General features: G+C 44.3%; 1 protein-coding gene across 1 annotated transcript in view; it reads left to right on the top strand.

Moving 5' to 3' along the window:
* Positions 1-4,235: 4,235 nt before the first annotated feature.
* LOC124719727 (cytochrome P450 6B4-like) overlaps positions 4,236-19,403 on the top strand; it is a 105,032-nt gene continuing 89,864 nt past the window's right edge. The window contains exons 1-2 of the mRNA XM_047244929.1: positions 4,236-4,268; positions 4,377-4,508. Of these exons, the coding sequence (XP_047100885.1) occupies positions 4,236-4,268; positions 4,377-4,508 (165 nt within the window). The remainder of the gene's footprint in view (positions 4,269-4,376; positions 4,509-19,403) is intronic.

Here is a 19,403-nt window from a genome sequence, read left to right as displayed (position 1 = left end):
GGTCCAACTGAGGCGCCAGGTGGAAATGGCATGGCAAGCCGTTCCACAGGACTACATCCAGCATCTATACGATCGTCTCCATGGGAGAATAGCAGCCTGCATTGCTGCGAAAGGTGGATATACACTGACATTGTGCATGCTCTGTTGCGTGTGTCTATGTGCCTGTGGTTCTGTCAGTGTGATCATGTGATGTATCTGACCCCAGGAATGTGTCAATAAAGTTTCCCCTTCCCGGGACAATGAATTCACGGTGTTCTTATTTCAATTTCCAGGAGTGTATTAAACTGATAGTTCGGTAATTTTCACATCTGTCAACACTTGCTTTCTTTGGGATTGGAATTATTATATTCTTCTTGAAGTCTGAGGGTATTTCGCCTGTTTCATACATCTTGCTCACCAGATGGTAGAGTTTTGTCAGGACTGGCTCTCCCACGGCCGTCAGTAGTTCCAATGGAATATTGTCTACTCCGGGGGCCTTGTTTCGACTCAGGTCTTTCAGTGCTCTGTCAAACTCTTCACGCAGTATCGTATCTCCCATTTCATCTTCATCTACATCCTCTTCCATTTCCATAATATTGTCCTCAAGTACATCGCCCTTGTATAGACCCTCTATATACTCCTTCCACCTTTCTGCTTTCCCTTCTTTGCTTAGAACTGGGTTTCCATCTGAGCTCTTGATATTCATACAAGTGTTTCTCCTTTCTCCAAAGGTCTCTTTAATTTTCCTGCAGGCGGTATCTATCTTACCCCCAGTGAGATAGGCCTCTACATCCTTACATTTGTCCTCTAGCCATCCCTGCTTAGCCATTTTGCACTTCCTGTCGATCTCAATTTTGAGACGTTTGTATTCCTTTTTGCCTGTTTCACTTACTGCATTTTTATATTTTCTCCTTGCATCAATTAAATTCAATATTTCTTTTGTTACCCAAGGATTTCTACTAGCCCTCGTCTTTTTACCTACTTGATCCTCTGCTGCCTTCACTACTTCATTCCTCAAAGCTACCCATTCTTCTTCTATTGTATTTATTTCCCCCATTCCTGTCAATTGCTCCCTTATGCTCTCCCTGAATCTCTGTACAACCTCTGGTTCTTTTAGTTTATCCAGGTCCCATCTCCTTAAATTCCCACCTTTTTGCAGTTTCTTCAGTTTTAATCTACAGGTCATAACCAATAGATTGTGGTCAGAGTCCACATCTGCCCCTGGAAATGTCTTACAATTTAAAACCTGGTTCCTAAATCTCTGTCTTACCATTATATAATCTATCTGATACCTTTTAGTATCTCCAGGGTTCTTCCATGTATACAACCTTCTTTCATGATTCTTAAACCAAGTGTTAGGTATGATTATGTTGTGCTCTGTGCAAAATTCTACCAGGTGGCTTCTTCTTTCATTTCTGTCCCCCAATCCATATTCACCTACTATGTTTCCTTCTCTCCCTTTTCCTACACTCGAATTCCAGTCACCCATGACTATTAAATTTTCGTCTCCCTTCACAATCTGAATAATTTCTTTTATTTCATCATACATTTCTTCAATTTCTTCGTCATCTGCAGAGCTAGTTGGCATATAAACTTGTACTACTGTAGTAGGTGTGGGCTTCGTATCTATCTTGGCCACAATAATGCGTTCACTATGCTGTTTGTAGTAGCTTACCCGCATTCCTATTTTCCTATTCATTATTAAACCTACTCCTGCATTACCCCTATTTGATTTTGTGTTTATAACCCTGTAGTCACCTGACCAGAAGTCTTGTTCCTCCTGCCACCGAACTTCACTAATTCCCACTATATCTAACTTCAACCTATCCATTTCCCTTTTCAAATTTTCTAACCTACCTGCCCGATTAAGGGACCTGACATTCCACGCTCCGATCCGTAGAACGCCAGTTTTCTTTCTCCTGATAACGACATCCTCTTGAGTAGTCCCCGCCCGGAGATCCGAATGGGGGACTATTTTACCTCCAGAATATCTTACCCAAGAGGACGCCATCATCATGTAATCATACAGTAAAGCTGCATGCCCTCGGGAAAAATTACGGCTGTAGTTTCCCCTTGCTTTCAGCCGTTCGCAGTACCAGCACAGCAAGGCCGTTTTGGTTATTGTTACAAGGCCAGATCAGTCAGTCATCCAGACTGTTGCCCCTGCAACTACTGAAAAGGCTGCTGCCCCTCTTCAGGAACCACACGTTTGTCTGGCCTCTCAACAGATACCCCTCCGTTGTGGTTGCACCTACGGTACGGCAATCTGTATTGCTGAGGCACGCAAGCCTCCCCACCAACGGCAAGGTCCATGGTTCATGGGGGGAATCATATACTACACGATTAATAGTATTAGTAACATTCCAAACAGTTCAGCATATGACATCGTAGTCTTGTGGTACAACGAATTGTCCCAATCGCTGAGGAGTTAGCTGTATTGATATTCAGGTGTTTCTTGAGTTCTGTGTTTGCAAAAATTACCATCGTGATTTTCGTATATCTAATTTGTTTCTTTTTCTTTGTCTGTATATAAATCCCAAGTTACTCCTTTTTCCTATCCTGTTTCTCCTTCCTCATTTATTTCTTTACCCTCATATTGATATTCGTCCTCTGATGCATATGCCCTGTCATCTGTTTCTTTCCCAATTCACTTGTTGCTCTGTTTCATAATTCTGAATTATTTCTTCCTCACATGTGCATCTTTTCCTTCACATCCTTGTTCGGCATTGTCTGTTTGTTCCATCTCTACTATTTCTTACACCTCATCTATTTCTCTGTCCTCCATCTGTATATCCTCCCCCGCCCTATTCCTCCTCTTTTTTCCTTCTGTCTCATCTGTTTCCTCTTCCTTATAAACATTTTTTCATCTTATGTTCTCTCATACATTTATTCCCCCCCCCTCCTTCCCTGTACTCACACCATTTTGTTTCATCCAACCCATTTTCCCTACTCATCAGCTTCTTGTTGTCCTGCAACTGCTTACTTTTCCCTTCCTCCTCTATCTCCACCAACATTTTCTTCTTCCTGATTTGTTTCATTCCACTTATCAACCTGCTTGTTCTTCCTCACCTGTTTCTCTTTGTCCACTTGATGTGGATCTCATTTGTTTCTTCTTAGTTGTTTGTTTATCCTTCCTAATCTCTTTCTTCCACCTTATCTGTTTTTTCCATGTCACCTCATTTTTGCGGATCGTGAGGTTTTTCCACCTTGGCTGTTTCTCCAGTGTCATATCTCTCTTCCATCTCATCTCATTCTTCTAGCTCATCTATTTCTTTTACCTCATTTCTGGCATCTCATCTGGTTCTTCCATCTTGTCTGGTTCATCCATCTTAGCTCTTCTCTTACATCTCTTCCATGTCATCTAATTCTTCCAGGTCATCTCTCTTTTCCACTTCATCGCTATTTTCCACCTCATCTGCCTTTTCCATCCCATCTCCCTTTTCCATCCCACCTCCCTTTTCCATCCCACCTCTCTTTTCGACCCCATCTGTCTTTTCACCCCATCTACCTTTTATCGTGTCTCTCTTCCGTACCATCTGTCTTTTCCATAGCTTGTCCCTTTCCACCACATCTGTGTTTTCTACATCTGTCTTTTCCACATCTCTCTTTTGCACCCCATCTCTTTTCCACCTGATCTCTCTTTTCCACCCCACTTGTCTTTTCTGCCCCATCTACCTTTTATCATATCTGTCTTCCATCCCATCTTTCTTTTCCATAGCTTCTTCCTCGTCTGCCTTTTCCACCTCACGTCTCTTCCTCCATCCCCAATCCCCCACCCCAACTTTCTTTTACATCCCATCTCTTTCTTGCAGGCCACCTGTTTGTTTCACCTCAGCTGTTTCTCACACCCCATCTTTCTCTCTTCCATCTCATCTATTTTGGCCACCTCATTTCTTTCATCTGCCTCATCTCTTTCATCCAGGGCACATGTTTCTTCCACCTCATTTGATTCTTCCTATTCATTTGTATCTGTCTTCTCGTATGCTACTTTTTTCTTCATTGTGTTATTGTATCTCACATGCTTTTTCTCTCAGGTATGTATCTTCTCCTTTAATTTCTTCTGTTACCTGTCAGCTTCTTCACCCTGACCTGCTTGTTCATCACCTCTCTCCTTTTCTGTCTCCTCACTGCCTCTGACAACACCACCACCATGTATTTCATATTCATCCCCACAACCTCGACTGCCTCGGCACTCTATGTGTGACGTGTGACTCGGTGCGCCCGCAGGCCCGGAGTGAGAGGAGGGGGCTGCGGCCATGTGGTGGGTGACGGCGGCGGGGTGGCTGCTGGCGGGGTGGGCGGCGCTGCTGTGGGCGGCGTGGGTGGCGCTGCGGCGCTACTCGTCGCTGCTGCACGGCACGTGGGCGGCGCTCGGCGTCCCCCACCCGCCGCCGGAGCCGCTGTTCGGCAACGTGCGGCCCGTGCTCACGTTCCGCGAGGCGGCCGCCGACGGCTACCGCCGGCTCTACGAGGCCTTCCCGCGGGCCAGGTACATCGGCATCTACCAGGCCCGCCACCCCACACTCCTGGTCAGTACCTGCTGCATACTCAGCTGTGGTTATTGTCTTCTATTGGACTTGTGCCTTTTGATTTAAGCTAATTTGGGCGTGATGCATCTTGATTAATGAAAAGATGCTCCCGTTGCTCGAGTCGAACTTTCCACACACGAGAGGTTTCGATCTTTGTATTAGGCCATTATCAAGTGTATCTGAAACTGGTGAACCGTGATTTATTTTCAAAGAATAATCTGAAGAATTTATTTTATTTACTAGCGATTCATCAAGAACATTAACACATTTAATCACACTACGTAAGCATGGAAGTAGTTGCCAGGGAGTAACTGATCAAATCATAACCAAATTCCTTTTAACAAATGGGAATTTTATTGACTTTAATAGTGCCTAAAAGCATTTTTTAAAAGAAACAGATTTAAAATTATAATCAGAAAGCACCCTCTAAGTATCAAGGTTACTATTTATTCAGAGGCAGAAAAAAACAAATTTTGATAGTATGAGCTTTGAGGCAGAGAAGCTTGCTATTCCCTTTTGACACGGCCGTAGTTACGACAGCTCACAACAGGCTCTGAAAGACTACACTGGTGAAAATCTGCAACACACCAGATAACTTTAAATTAAGAGATTTAACAATTTATACACACGCACGAACTATGCACCCCCCCTGTAGAAGGGATGGAAATAGTACAAAACACTAACAGTTAAAATATTAATCTTGCCACCGAAGGTGCAAGTTGATTTTAACTTCTAAGAAAAGTATTACGGTGAAAGGGTGGCAAGTTTATATACTAAACCGATCATGAAATGCAATCTTATATAAAATTCTACAACGTTGGCAAACAATAGTTGACATGCTCTACAGTACACAGATACCGCCTCTCAAGATCATAGGCAATAATATCAAAGTTTTCAAAGATCAAAACATATTTCAGGTATTAGGCTGTTACATTCCAAGCAATAAATTTGTTAACTCCAAATCCGACAAACATGACAGAGGCAGCTACTAACGTACGGTAGATTGATAGGCAGATTACCGAACAACCCGAACCGCAGGTTGCTCTGACCCGCCCGTACTCCACAAGGGAAAGACGGACCACCCAATTTATAAACAACCACATTCCCGCGAGTGGGCAAACGGAGAAGAATGCTGGGACGACCCCAAGACACAACGGCTGGTGACCTCACCAAGAAAACAAGTAGAATTTCACAAGAATAAATCAAACAACATATCTCCAATCACTTAACTTCTAATAAACTGCGATTTCTGGCGAAGTCCTGGCGCAGCACCCCCAAAACGCTCTCCCGGACCGTCCGCTGCCAGCCGCTTCAGCGGACGCAGGAAGGCGCGCCGATCTCCCGTCTCACGGCGTCGCAGCTCGCGCCGGCCAGACCGACGTCGTGGGTTGACTCCTGCTGCTCTCGTGTCGGCCGCGAAGCCACTACCCCTCGCTATACGGCGCGGCCCACTGGACTCACATGGCGACCTCACATGCGCCGACGCTCAAGGCGGACAAGGCATCTCGTGTCTCAGTGCGCGACCGACCAACCAATCGATCCAACCGCCGATGTCCATTGCCTGAGCAAACTCGAGCAGACTGGCGGCCTAGCACATACTAGCACTCCGGACGACAAACAGACACTGACTGCCCTACACTTACCCGGCTGACCAACTGACCGACTGGCGAGCTCATAGCGCCCCTTAAATGCACGTGCACAGGCAACCTTTCCCTTTTCCCACCAGAGGGAGACACCAAAGCTGCGATCGCCACAGCGGCGCCACCGCCAGAAACGGAGGGCCACTGCTTCACACTACGCGCTGCGGCGCGGTCTTCAAAACAGCAGATTTTACCACGGCTCAACTGGCAAATGTAATACAATGGGCATAAAAATATTCTTCTACGTAATAGGAGAAGACAGGATGCTTGTACAGTAGAGGGGCGGAAAGAAAATATAGCTCACGTTTTGCTGTGCAGAAGGATCGTGAAATCATAAAAACTGACCAGAAGTGAGTAGGACTCGCAAATAAGGGTTCTGTTCAGAAGGATCGTGAATACATGCAATTCATCAATTTCTAGAATCGAGAATATGGAATATTTTCACCTGTTATCGACACTACTACTGGTGATATATCGATCTCAGGGATTGCAAGACTTCGAGAAAGTTTTAGCTTCAGTATAAATAATCACCTTCTACGGTCATGATGTAGCAACTGTAGTACACATGTCAAAAAAAATGTTTTGCATCGTCCTGGTTCCTAGAACTCTTGAAGATAGACGTTGACTGTGGATATTGTATCACAGACACAGTCCCTTTGACCATTCAGAGATGTCACTAAACCCGGCCAAAGATGTAAACAACCATGCATGAGCAGCGCCTATTAGACGGAGGGGGTCCGACAGGCGATCAGTTCCAGTCATTCCACCGGGAAGGAGGTACACGGCTCGTGTTGTCTGTAGTTCAACCATGCCTAGACGGTCAGTACCGTGGTTCGATGGTGTCTGCATTGTTACGTTGTGTCAGGAAGGTCTCTCAACAAGGGAAGTGTCCAGGCGCCTCGGAGAGAAGCAAAGCGATGTTGTTCAGACATGGAGGAGATACAGAGAGACAGGAACTGTCGATGACATGCCTCACTCAGGCCGCCCAAGGGCTACTACTGTGGTGGATTACCGCTACCTGCGGATCATGGCTCGGAGAAACACTGACAGCAACGCCACAGGACGCAGTTACGACTCAAACTGAACGCAAGAGCCTGCATGATGCACAGCTTCACTCCCGACGTCCACAGCGAGGTGCATCTTCGCAACCATGACACCATGCAGCGCGGTGCAGATGAGTCCAACAACATGCCGAATGGACCGCCCAGGACTGGCATCACGTTCTCTTCACGGATGAGTGTCGTGTATGTCTTCAACCAATGCCGCTGGTGGTCACGGAAGGCACCGTCACGGCGGTAGGATATGTGAATGCCATCCTCCGACCGATAGTGGAATATCGGCAGCATATTGGCGAGGCATTCGTCTTCGTGGACGACAATTCGCGCCCCCATCGTGCACATCTTGTGAATGACTTCCTTCAAGATAACGAAATCACTCGATAGAGAGGCCAGCATGTTCTCCAAAAATGATTTCCAAGGTGCCTGGGACAGATTGAAAAGGGCTGTTTATGGACGACGTGACCCACCAACCACTCTGAGGGATCTACGCCGAATCGCCGTTGAGGAGTGGGACAATCTGGACCAGCAGTACCTTCAGGAACTTGTAGGCAGTATGCCACGACGAATACAGGTATGAATCAATGCAAGAGGACGTGCTACTGGGTATTAGAGGTACCGGTGTATACAGCAATCTGGACCACCACCTCTGAAGGTCTCGCTGTATGGTGGCACAACATGCAGTGTGTGGTTTTCATGAGCAATAAAAAGGGCGGAAATGATGTTTATGTTGATATCTGTTCCAATTTTCTGTGCAGGTCCCACAACTCTCGGAACCGAGGTGATGCAAAACTTTTTATGATGCGTGTATTTTCAGTCGAAAAAAAAAGTCTAGATTGCAATCTAGACTGATTTTTCTTACTTTCAGTTTCAAGTTTCAAGTCTGATAACAAATTACCAAAAAATTCTATTGTGTGATATAATAACGGATTAAAAGTTTTTGGATTCTTTCGTCTGGTTGTACTGTGAAGCCTTCTTCTTGACAGATTTCATGGTCCTTCGTCAACGGGAAGTATCCTATAGATTTTGATGAGTGAGTTTGCAAGTATTAAAATATGGCTGTATGTTTTGATTGCAGTGTCTTAGAAGCTTAAATGCTTTACACCACCTAGCAACCGTATAACCTTAGTTTGTGAGACAAATTCCAGCTCGATACATCCACCCTTTCCTGAGAAAAGGGTTTTTTAACTATCTCACAGATAGAGCGACAACAGAAAGATCCTAAATGATTCAAATGGCTCACAGCGCTATGGCACTTAACATCTGCGGTCATCAGTCCCCTAGACGTAGAACTACTTAAACCTAACCAACCTAACGACATCACATACATCCATTCCCGAGGCAGGATTCCAACCTGCGACCGTAGCAGCAGCGAGGTTCCGGACTGAAGCGCCTAGAACCGCTCGACCACAGCGGCCGGCAGAGAGACCCTATAAGGGTTCCATTTTTACGGGTCGAGGCACGAAACCCTAAAAACAAGTCAAGTGAATTTAAAAATAATTTCGCGCCCAATGACGTCATACGAAAAATGGGCGTCACGTAATTATAAAAAAAATTACAATCAACTTTTAAAATGTTGAAATTCTTTTTGCTAAAAACCTTATGTGGCATGTTTCAAAATTACACTACTGGCCATTAAAATTGCTACACCACGAAGATGACGTGCTACAGACGCGAAATTTAACCGACAGGGAGAAGATGCTGTGATAGGCAAATGATTAGCTTTTCGGAGCATTCACACAAGGTTGGCGCCGGTGGCGACACCTACAACGTGCTGACATGAGGAAACTTTCCAACCGATTTCTCATACACAAACAGCAGTTGACCGGCGTTGGCTGGTGAAACGTTGTTGTGATGCCTCGTGTAAGGAGGAGAAATGCGTACCATCACGTTTCCGACTTCGATAAAGGTCGGACTGTAGCCTACCGCGATTGCGGTTTATCGTATCGCGACATTGCTGCTCGCGTTGGTCGAGATCCAATGACTGTTAGCAGAATATGGAATCGGTGGGTTCAGGAGGGTAATACGGAACGCCACGCTGGATCCCAATGGCCTGATATCACTAGCAGTCGAGATGACAGGCATCTTATCCGCACGGCTGTAACGGATCATGCAGCCACGTCTCGATCCCTGAGTCAACAGATGGGGACGTTTGCAAGACAACAACCATCTGCACGAACAGTTCGACGACGTTTGCAGCAGCACGACTATCAGCTAGGAGACTGTGGCTGCGGTTACCCCTGACGCTGCATCACAGACAGGAGCGCCTGCGATGGTGTACTCAACGCCGAACCTGGGTGCACGAATGGCAAAACGTCATTTTTTCGGATGAATCCAGGTTCTGTTTACAGCATCACGATGGTCGCATCCGTGTTAGGCGACATCGCGGTGAACGCACATTGGAAGCGTGTATTCGTCATTGCCATACTGGCATATCACCCGGTATGGGGTGCCATTGGTTACACGTCTCGGTCACCTCTTGTTCGCATTGACGGCACTTTGAACAGTGGACGTTACATTTCAGATGTGTTACGACCCGTGGCTCTACCCTTCATTCGACCCCTGGGAAACCCTACATTTCAGCAGGATAATGCACGACCGCATGTTGCAGGTCCTGTACGGGCCATTCTGGATACAGAAAATGTTCGACTGCTGCCCTGGCCAGCACATTCTCCAGATCTCTCACCAACTGAAAACGCCTGGTTAATGGTGGCCGAGCAACTGGCTCGTCACAATACGCCAGTCACTACTCTTGATGAATTGTGGTATCGTGTTGAAGCTGCATGGGGAGTAGAACCTGTACACGCCACCCGAGCTCTGTTTGACTCAATGCCCAGGCGTATCAAGGCCGTTATTACGGCCGTAGGTGGTTGTTCTGCGTACTGATTTCTCAGGATCTATGCACTCAAATTGCGTGAAAATGTAATCATCTGTTAGTTCTAGTATAATATATTTGTCCAATGAATACCGGTTTATCAACTGCATTTCTTCTTGGTGTAGCAATTTTAATGACCAGTAGTGTACATTCCATGTTTTTCAGATAAAATACTAATAGACACGATAAAACTGTAAAACTCATCTATATTAAAAAAGTTTTGTGCCCGAGACGTTATGAGAAAAACGGGTAAAAACTGTACAGTCCGTACACTAAATTTGTTTACATGCTTTCCTTTACATGTACATGGATACTCTGCAAATCACAATTTAACTGCCTGGCAGTGCGTTAATCGAACCACCTTCACATTAATTCCACTCTCGAACACGCCCGCATCTCGTGGTCGTGCGGTAGCGTTCTTGCTTCCCACGCCCGGGTTCCCGGGTTCGATTCCCGGCGGGGTCAGGGATTTTCTCTGCCTCGTGATGGCTGGGTGTTGTGTGCTGTCCTTAGGTTAGTTAAGTTTAAGTAGTTCTAAGTTCTAGGGGACTGATGACCATAGATGTTAAGTCCCATAGTGCTCAGAGCCATTTGAACCTTCACTCTCGAACAGCGCGTGGAGAAAACGAACACCTGTATACTTCCGCGTGAGCTCTTATTCCCCTTATGTTATTATGCTGATGATTTCTCGCTCTGTACGTTGGCACCAACAAAATATTTTCGCATTCGGAGGAGAAAGTAGATGAGTGAAATTTCGTGAGAAGATTCCCGGCGCTGAGAAACGTCTTTGTTTCAGTGATGTCCACCCTAAATCCTGTGTCATGTCCGTGACACTCTCTCCCCTATTTCGCGATAATACAAAACGTGCTGCTCTTCTGTGAACTTTCTCGATAAACTACGTTAATTCGGTCTGGTAAGGATCCCACACCGTGCAGCAGTACTCCAAAAAGAGGACGGACAAGCGTAGTGTAGGCAGTCTCCTTCGTAGTGAAAGTGTTGTTAATAAAAATTCTCTATTTAAACTAGTCTGAACTGCATGTGACTGCTTTAGTCTTTAATAAAACTTGCATCTGACTGCGTATTTAACTGAACTGAACTTAACTGACTGCATGAAAATATTGTTGGAAAATTAATACTCAAAATACACAACTGACTGCATGAAAGTTTAGTGGTAAAAATAAATGAAAGTCACCAACCTGCGTCCGACTGCGTCTGTGGACTTAGCTCGTGCACTCCTTCCCGTTTAGCCGATAATGAAACATATATTCAACTCAGCCGTAGTGCAATGGTATAAAATTGTCATTCTAGATAACTTTACTCATTTTGGCCCTGTTTGTTACTTGATAAAAATTCTGTCCTGATCTGAATAATTTGCCAACTGTGCAATGGCGTATAGATTATTTTACTCTGATAAATGAAATTATTAGCTTTACTCAGGGGAACTTTACTTTAATGTACCATTTGGTTCAATGCAAGCACAGGATGCGGAGAACGACATAAGGTGTGAGATGAAACTCTAATTTTATCTAAAAAATATTTATTGTTCAAGCTTTTAAGGCACATGTGAAAAACTAAAAAAAGAAAACTTCTATAGCATGGATTTACGAGAAAGTTTCACAAAACGCTTATTGCATCAACAATGGGATTTCTATCTAGCTTTTAGACATCATTTAACCAAAGAAAACCTATTTCATTAATTATTCTTTCTAGTTTCCCCAGGTGTGTGCCGAGTTTCGCTCAATATATAGCTTATTATGTGCGTAGCGCCAATTCTTACTTTGATGCTGTCACGACCCGGCTGCCTCCTACAGGCATCTAGCTCCGACTCGAAACACGTCTGCTGTCTCTGCGCATCTCCTCACCACTGCTCAAACTTTTACCGCGTGCACCTACCTCTGTTAACCGTCAAAGATCTTACTACTCGAAGATGTACTACTCGTCCAACCTTGCGGTTGCGAACTATCGACATTTTTCACTGGCTCTATCCTGATCGAATCTGAGCACATACCTTTCAGTAGGTCTGTCGCATTTTGTGAGTGTCCTGCCCATGGAGGTAGGTAAGAATAAGGGGAGATGGCGCTACGTATCTCAGCCGTACTACGTTTTGAAGCCATGGGGGCGTGGCTCGCCGCCATGACACTCTGACCAAAACATTGCCAGTGTGCTATAGCGCTGCGTGTATTACAGTCGCTAATTGCACCATATACGCATGTAACGTCATCAGATTGGTTGTTTCAAAGTTTTTGTTTAAAACAAAATCTCGTAAAGGCGAAATTTCGCGTTTCTTCTGATTAAAAATAGTTTTTAATGTAATATTACGAATAGCTAGCCTTCAATGTAAACGATACAATTTTGTTAATTCAGTAATAAACGTGTATCACAAACTAAATAATAGAAACTGAAAACTAAGTTAGCTATACCCTCCCTCCGAAGCCCCATAAATACATCTTGTTTGTAATACGTACTGGGACATTTCAGTTACGTTACACTACTGGGAAACACTGTTCATTACCACCAATATTTATTGAAATACGGTACATGGAATGGCAAATCTACACGGTGTCCTGGTAGGCCTATACTTTACGCCAGTTAATGTAGTGTTAGCTTTTAATTTGGTACACGATGAAGACAAAGTGAGTTACTCAACACTTCGATTATCGACGATACGTACGTATTAGACTGAAACGTGAACTTGAAAACTAAGAATTTAATTCTTTGAATTAACATACCTTTTGCAAATGTTTTGGGTGTGTAGGGAAAACTGATGGTACAGCATTTTCTCGGAGCCTTACTGTTGAAAGGGAAGTTCGGTCTATGTCCTCTTCTCGGAAATGCTGAGAACATATAGTGCTCCATTTAGACGCACGCCAATTCTTCCTCCTCACGGCATTCTCCCACAGAGCTTTCTGACTTTTATTTTTAGGAAGTCTAAAATCATACAGGAGAAAAACACGCTATAGTACAAGTACCGATGTAGCACACGTTCATTCACAATGAAGTAGTAAAATCACACTTAACGAGACAACTTACACATGAAATGTTACTCCTTTCGATTTCGCATCACAATCAGAACGATTCGTACACCCGAACACCACACAAGTCACCATACTGGCGCAAAATCCTTCCAAAAGCGAGCGACAAGCCTATGCACACAAGCTTACAGCAGCAATGTTGTGGTCGGATTGAGATGGCCACCCACGGCTTCACATAGCTTCACAGCTGTGACGTCACAGCGTCTCCCTCTTACCTCCATGGTCCTGCCAATAAAACGCAGTCTTTGGTTAGCCTTCCCCACAACATTATCTATGTGTTCCTTCCAATTTAAGTTGTAATTCCTAGGTATCTAACTGAATTTACAGGCTTTAGATTTGACTGATTTACCGTGTAACCGAAGTTTAAACGGATTCGTTTTAGCACTCATGTGGTTGACCTCTCACTTTCCGCTATTTAGGGTCAATTGTCAATTTTAGCACCATTCGGATATCTTTTCTAAATCGTTTTGCAATTTGTTTTGATCTTCTGATGACTTAAGTAGAGGAGGAGGAGATCAGTGTTTAACGTCCCGTCGGCAACGGGGTCATTAATGGCGGAGTACTAGGTCGGGTTAGGGAAGGATGGGAAGGGAAACCGGCCGTGCCCTTTCACAGGAACCATCCCGGCATTTACTTTAAGTGATTTAGTGAAATCACGGGAAACCTAAATCAGGATGGCCGGACGCGGCTTTGAACTGTCGTCCTTCCGAATGCGAGTTCAGTGTGTTGACCACTGCCTCACCTCACTCGGTACTTAAGTAGACGATAGAGTTTTTAAAGAGTTATATTCAGACAAGTTTCAGAATTACGACTGCATGTTTTTCAAATAAAATACTGAAAACAATTATTTAGATTTAATAATAGTGTAAAATAGTTGTAATGAATGAGGTACTACCGCTAACGAATAAAATTTGAACCACAGGGAACTGTTCAGGGTTGTTACATAGCTCGGACGCATCGGCGATTGCTTACAAAGTATGATTACAAACATCTGCGAACTTGCGGATTGTCTCTAAAGGAAGTTGCCAGTAACTGTACAGTAGATATCGAAGAAACTGGCGCTCCTTCATATTTATTGCTCTTCAAGTTTCTTTTCTTTTCCTTGGCTTTTTCAGTTGATAAAGGCCTAATCTGAAGGCCGAAACCGGTCGTATGTGGGTTTAAAAAAATTCCAGTTATAAAACTGGAGCAACTTTTCTTCAATCGATCAACAACTGCGGAATTAGTGCCATCCAAACATGGAGAAAACATTAATGAATTTTAAATAGGTTTCAGTAGCATGGCAGAGGTAAATAAATTTTATTTCTTGAAAATTCACTTTTTCTTATTCAATTAAGGACTTTAACGTCAGTCGTAGAAACAAAAGCATGACTTTGCTTCATTTCGAACGATAGTCTTCGCATTATTTTTCCAAAACAGGCTCCACTTCTCTTCATTGCAAACAGTATCTTAGGCAATAAGTTCGTTGTGCGGAAACCTGATAATCTTGGTGAAAAACTTTTACAAATCTGAGGGTTAGTAGTTTTTCTACGTCGTCTTTCTTTTCTTGTTTAATCCTCTTTAGTAATGCCATTTTGGTTCTGTTTGCCACTTTGTAAGGTTTTGCCCATGTTTGCCTCATGGCAAAAAGAATTTTGGCGGGTCATCAGAAAAGTAATTGCGGTAAGTCTTGATTTTCACATGATTTACTCATTCGCCCATCACGTAATGCTTCACATGAATCCTTTTCTGATCACTGATCCCATTTACAGGTTTCAAATTTTTACATAGTTCCCTTAACTCACATATTGCCCAGTCTTTTCCCAAATCCTTGTTTCCACTTCTGCATAAACTTCCTGGCACGTATTTGGATGCAATATTTTTGAAATTTTACTAAATTTCTTTACTATTTGGCGAAAAACTCTGTCAGCAGGTAAACAGGAGTGTCCTCGAATTGAAAAGCTGAGAAGTACACAAGTTACATTCACTGGAGACTCTCTTCTAACAAAAAGAACCGAAAATCAAGGAACAATATGTATCCACGCTCTATTATACACCCAATATTAACGGTACCAAGTTTTTGCGTCTGACTTCTGTATTTCTAACAGGCAGAATGAAAGAAAAGCATATACAACAATGCCGTAACACTGAATACGAATATCAGTTGATCATTGTTGGTCAGTTGAAAAGTTCCTACCATTCTTACATTGCTTAATAAACCAAAAGAAAATAAACTGATGGACTTTTACAGTTCGATGCATTCATAGTAAAGGACAAAATGCTTTGTTTTTTGCATTTGCTACTTTTGGCAGCTCCTATCTACATCTACAAAGGTGTACGTACGGTGCGTGGCGGAGGGTAACCTCTACCACTACTTGTCATTTACGTTCCTGTTCCACTCGCAAATAGAGCGAAGAAAAAACGACCATCTGTACGCCTCCGTATGAGCCCTAATTTCTCCTATCTTGTCTTCGTGGCCCTTACACACAGTGTATGGTATGTTGGCGGCAGTAGAATCGTTCTGCAGTCAGCTTCAAATGTCGGTTCTCTAAATTTTCCCGATAGTGTTTCTCGAAAAAGAACGTAGTCTTTCCTCCAAGGAGTCCCATTTGAGTTCCCGAGGTATGTCCGTAACACTTATGTGTTGTTCGAATCTATTAACATAAATCTAGCAGCCCGCGTCTGAATTGCTTCCATGACTTCCTTCAATCCAACCTGGTACGGGTCACAAAACACTCCAGCAGTACTCAAGAGTAGGTCGCACCAACATCCTACATGCGATCTCTACTAAGGAGACTGCCTACACTACGCTTGTCCATCCTCTTTTAGAATACTGCTACGCGGTCTGGGATCTTTTCCAGATAGGACTGACGGAGTACATCGAAAAAGCTCAAAGAACGGCACCTAGTTTTGTATTATCGCGAAATATGGGAGACAGTGTCACAGAAACGATACAGGATTTGGGCTGGACATCATTAAAATAAAGGCGTTTGTCGTTGCGACGGAATCTCCTCACGAAATTCCAATCACCAACTTTGTCCTCGGAATGCGAAAATATTATGTGGACACCGACCTACATAGGAAGAAACGATCACCACGATAAAATAAGGGAAATCAGAGCTCGTACGGATAGATATAGGTGTTCGTTCATTCCGCGCGGCCCGCACCTCGTGGTCGTGCGGTAGCGTTCTCGCTTCCCACGCCCGGATTCCCGGGTTCGATTCCCGGCGGGGTCAGGGATTTTTTCTGCCTCGTGATGGCTGGGTGTTGTGTGCTGTCCTTAGGTTAGTGAGGTTTAAGTAGTTCTAAGTTCTAGGGGACTGATGACCATAGATATTAAGTCCCATAGTGCTCAGAACCATTTGAACCATTCTTTCCGCGCGCTACACGAGATTGGAATAATAGAGAATTGTGAAGGTGGTTCGATGAACCCTCCGCCAGGCACTTAGATGTAGATGTAGATATCTCCTTTATAGGCCACTCTTTCCTAAATTTCTCCCAATAAACCGAAATTGGCCATTCGCCTTCTCTGCTACAGTTCTCGCACGCTCGTTCCATCTCATATAGCTTTGTAACGTTACGCCCGTATACTTAAACGACCGAACTGTCTCGAGCAGGGCACTAGCAATACTGTGTCCGAACATTACAGGCTTCATCTTCCTATTTATCCGCATTAACTTACATTTTTCCACGTGTAGGGCTAGCTGCCATTCATCAGACCAACTAGAAATGTTGCCTAAGTCGTCTTGTATCTTCCTACAGTCACTCAACTTCGACACCTTACCGTACACCACGGCATCACCAGCAAACAACCGCAGATTGCTGGCCGCTCTGTCCGCCAAATCATTTCTGTATGTGGAGAAAAACAGCGGTCCTACCACACTTCCCTAGGGCAATCCTGAAGATACCCTTGTCTCTGATGAACACTCGCAGTCGAGGACAGCATACTGGGTTATGTTACTTAAGAAGTCTTCCGTCCACTCAGATACACTATGTGGTCAAAAGTATCGGACACCTGACTGAAAATGACTTACAAGTACGTGGTCCCCCCCTTCGGTAATGCTGGAGATCAATATGGTGTTGGCCCACCCTTAGCCTTGATGACAGTTTCCCCTCTCGCAGGCATACGTTCAGTCAGGTGCTGGAAGGTTTCTTGGGGAATGGCAGCCCATTCTTCACGGAGTGCTGCACTGAGGAGAGGTATCGATGTCGGTCGCTGGGGCGTTCCAAAACATCCCAAAAGTGTTCTAGAGGATTCAGGTCAGCACTCTGTGCAGGCCAGTCCATTGCAGAGATGTTATTGTCGTGTGACCACTCCTCCACAGGCCGTGCATTATGAACAGGCGCTCGATCGTGTTGAAAGATGTAATCGCCACCCCCAATTTGCTCTTCAACAGTGGGAAGCAAGAAGGTGCATAAAAAATCAATGTAGGCCTGTGCTGTGATAGTGCCACACAAAACAACAAGGAGTGCAAGCCCTCTCCACGAAAAACACGACCACACCATAACACCACCGAATTTTACTGTTGGCACTACACACCGTGGCAGATGACGTTCACCGGGTATTCGCCATACCCACACCCAGCCATCGAATCGCCACATTGTGTACCGTGATTCTTCACTCCACATAACATTTTTCCACTGTTCAATCGTCCAATGTTTACGCTCCTTACACCAAGCCAGCCATTGTTTGGCATGTACCGGTGTGATGTGAGACTTGAGCAGCCCGTCGACCGTGAAATTCAAGTTTTCTCACCTCCTGCCTAACTGTCATAGTACTTGCAGTGGATCCTGATGCAGTTTGGAATTCCTGTGTGATGGTCTGGATAGATGTCTGCCTGTTACACATTATGACCCTCTTCAACTGTCGGCGGTCTCTGTTAGTCAACAGACGAGGTCGGCCTGTACGCTTTTGTGCTGTACGTGTCCTTTCACGTTTCCACTTCACTAACACATCAGAAACAGTGGACCTAGGGATGTTTAGGAGTGTGGAAATCTCTCGTGCAGACGTATGACACAAGTGACACCCAATCACCTGACCACATTCCAAGTCCGCGAGTTCCGCGGAGCGCCCCATTCTGCTCTCTCATGGTGTTCAATGACTACTGAGGTCGCTGATATGGAGTACCTGGCAGTAGGTGGCAGCACAGTGCACCTTGTATTGCAAAAGCTATGTTTTTGGGTTTGTTCGGATACTTTTGGTCACACAGTGTATATAGGAACTGAGGTCGCTGGTATGGAGTACCTGGCAATACAATGCACCTTGTAAGCAAAAGCTATGTTTTTGGGGTGTCCGGATACTTTTAATCACACAGTGTATATAGGAACAGCAGCGGCCCTATCACATTTCCCTGGAGCACTCCTGCCGATACCCTTGTCTCTGCCGAACACCCGCTGTCGAGGACAACATACTGGGTTCTGTTACTTAAGAAGTCTTCGAACCACTCACTATTTGTGAACTTATTCCATAGGCTCGTACCTTCGTCAACAGCGTGCAGTCGGGGACCGTGTCAAATGCTTTCCGAAAATGTAGAAATATAAAATTTGCCTGTTGCATTCGATGGTTTTAAAACGAGTTTTGGCAATATCGGAGCGTAAGAGTGTGTAGAACGGGTCAGAAGCTACATGAGTTCATATAAAATTCAATTTAGGTAAATTTTGTAACATATTTAATCCTCCAACCTCTTATACCAGTCGAAATATTAAGTACACATTTTTTGGTAATGTTTTTATATACCCATGTCGTATTTTCCGACACTTTAGCCCATAAAACCGCACCAAAAATGGACCATTTTCCAGAGATCTTTAATGTGGTGTACCACTGAAACTCCATATTTTCGAAATATACAAGTATAAATGCGAAAATAACCGAATGCGGCATGATAGTTTCACAAATACTGAAGTCAACGTTATGGCAACCCTGTTTGCTTCTATCAGCCAATCACAATATAGGACGCGTGACACGGTCAGTCAGTCACAGCACAGGGCCGGGGTTGCTGTTAAGTTGGGAAATAAATAGCACACCTAAAATTGCTCCCAGAAAAGTGAACAGGAATCAAGTTTTATGACCTTGGTTGTCTGAAATATTTGACTGTCTTTTCTCACAGCAATTTAAACTGTACTGTAAGGTCCCCTATATTGTACCTCTTTCCTTTAAGTGCGCCTACAATTTTTAGTATGGGCTTCACACGTTCGCACGAGCGGCAAGTTTAATATGTTGGAAGCAATGAATTGCGCTGCCCAGGCAAGAATATAATTTGCGGAAGTTCGTCTCCCAATAAAAATACGCTCCAGGCATGTACCATACACGTAGC

Source organism: Schistocerca piceifrons, chromosome 11 (assembly GCF_021461385.2).
Source record: "Schistocerca piceifrons isolate TAMUIC-IGC-003096 chromosome 11, iqSchPice1.1, whole genome shotgun sequence".
Lineage (NCBI taxonomy): Eukaryota > Metazoa > Arthropoda > Insecta > Orthoptera > Acrididae > Schistocerca > Schistocerca piceifrons.
Note: the sequence above shows the minus strand (reverse complement) of the source record. Positions and strands in the feature narration are given on the sequence as shown.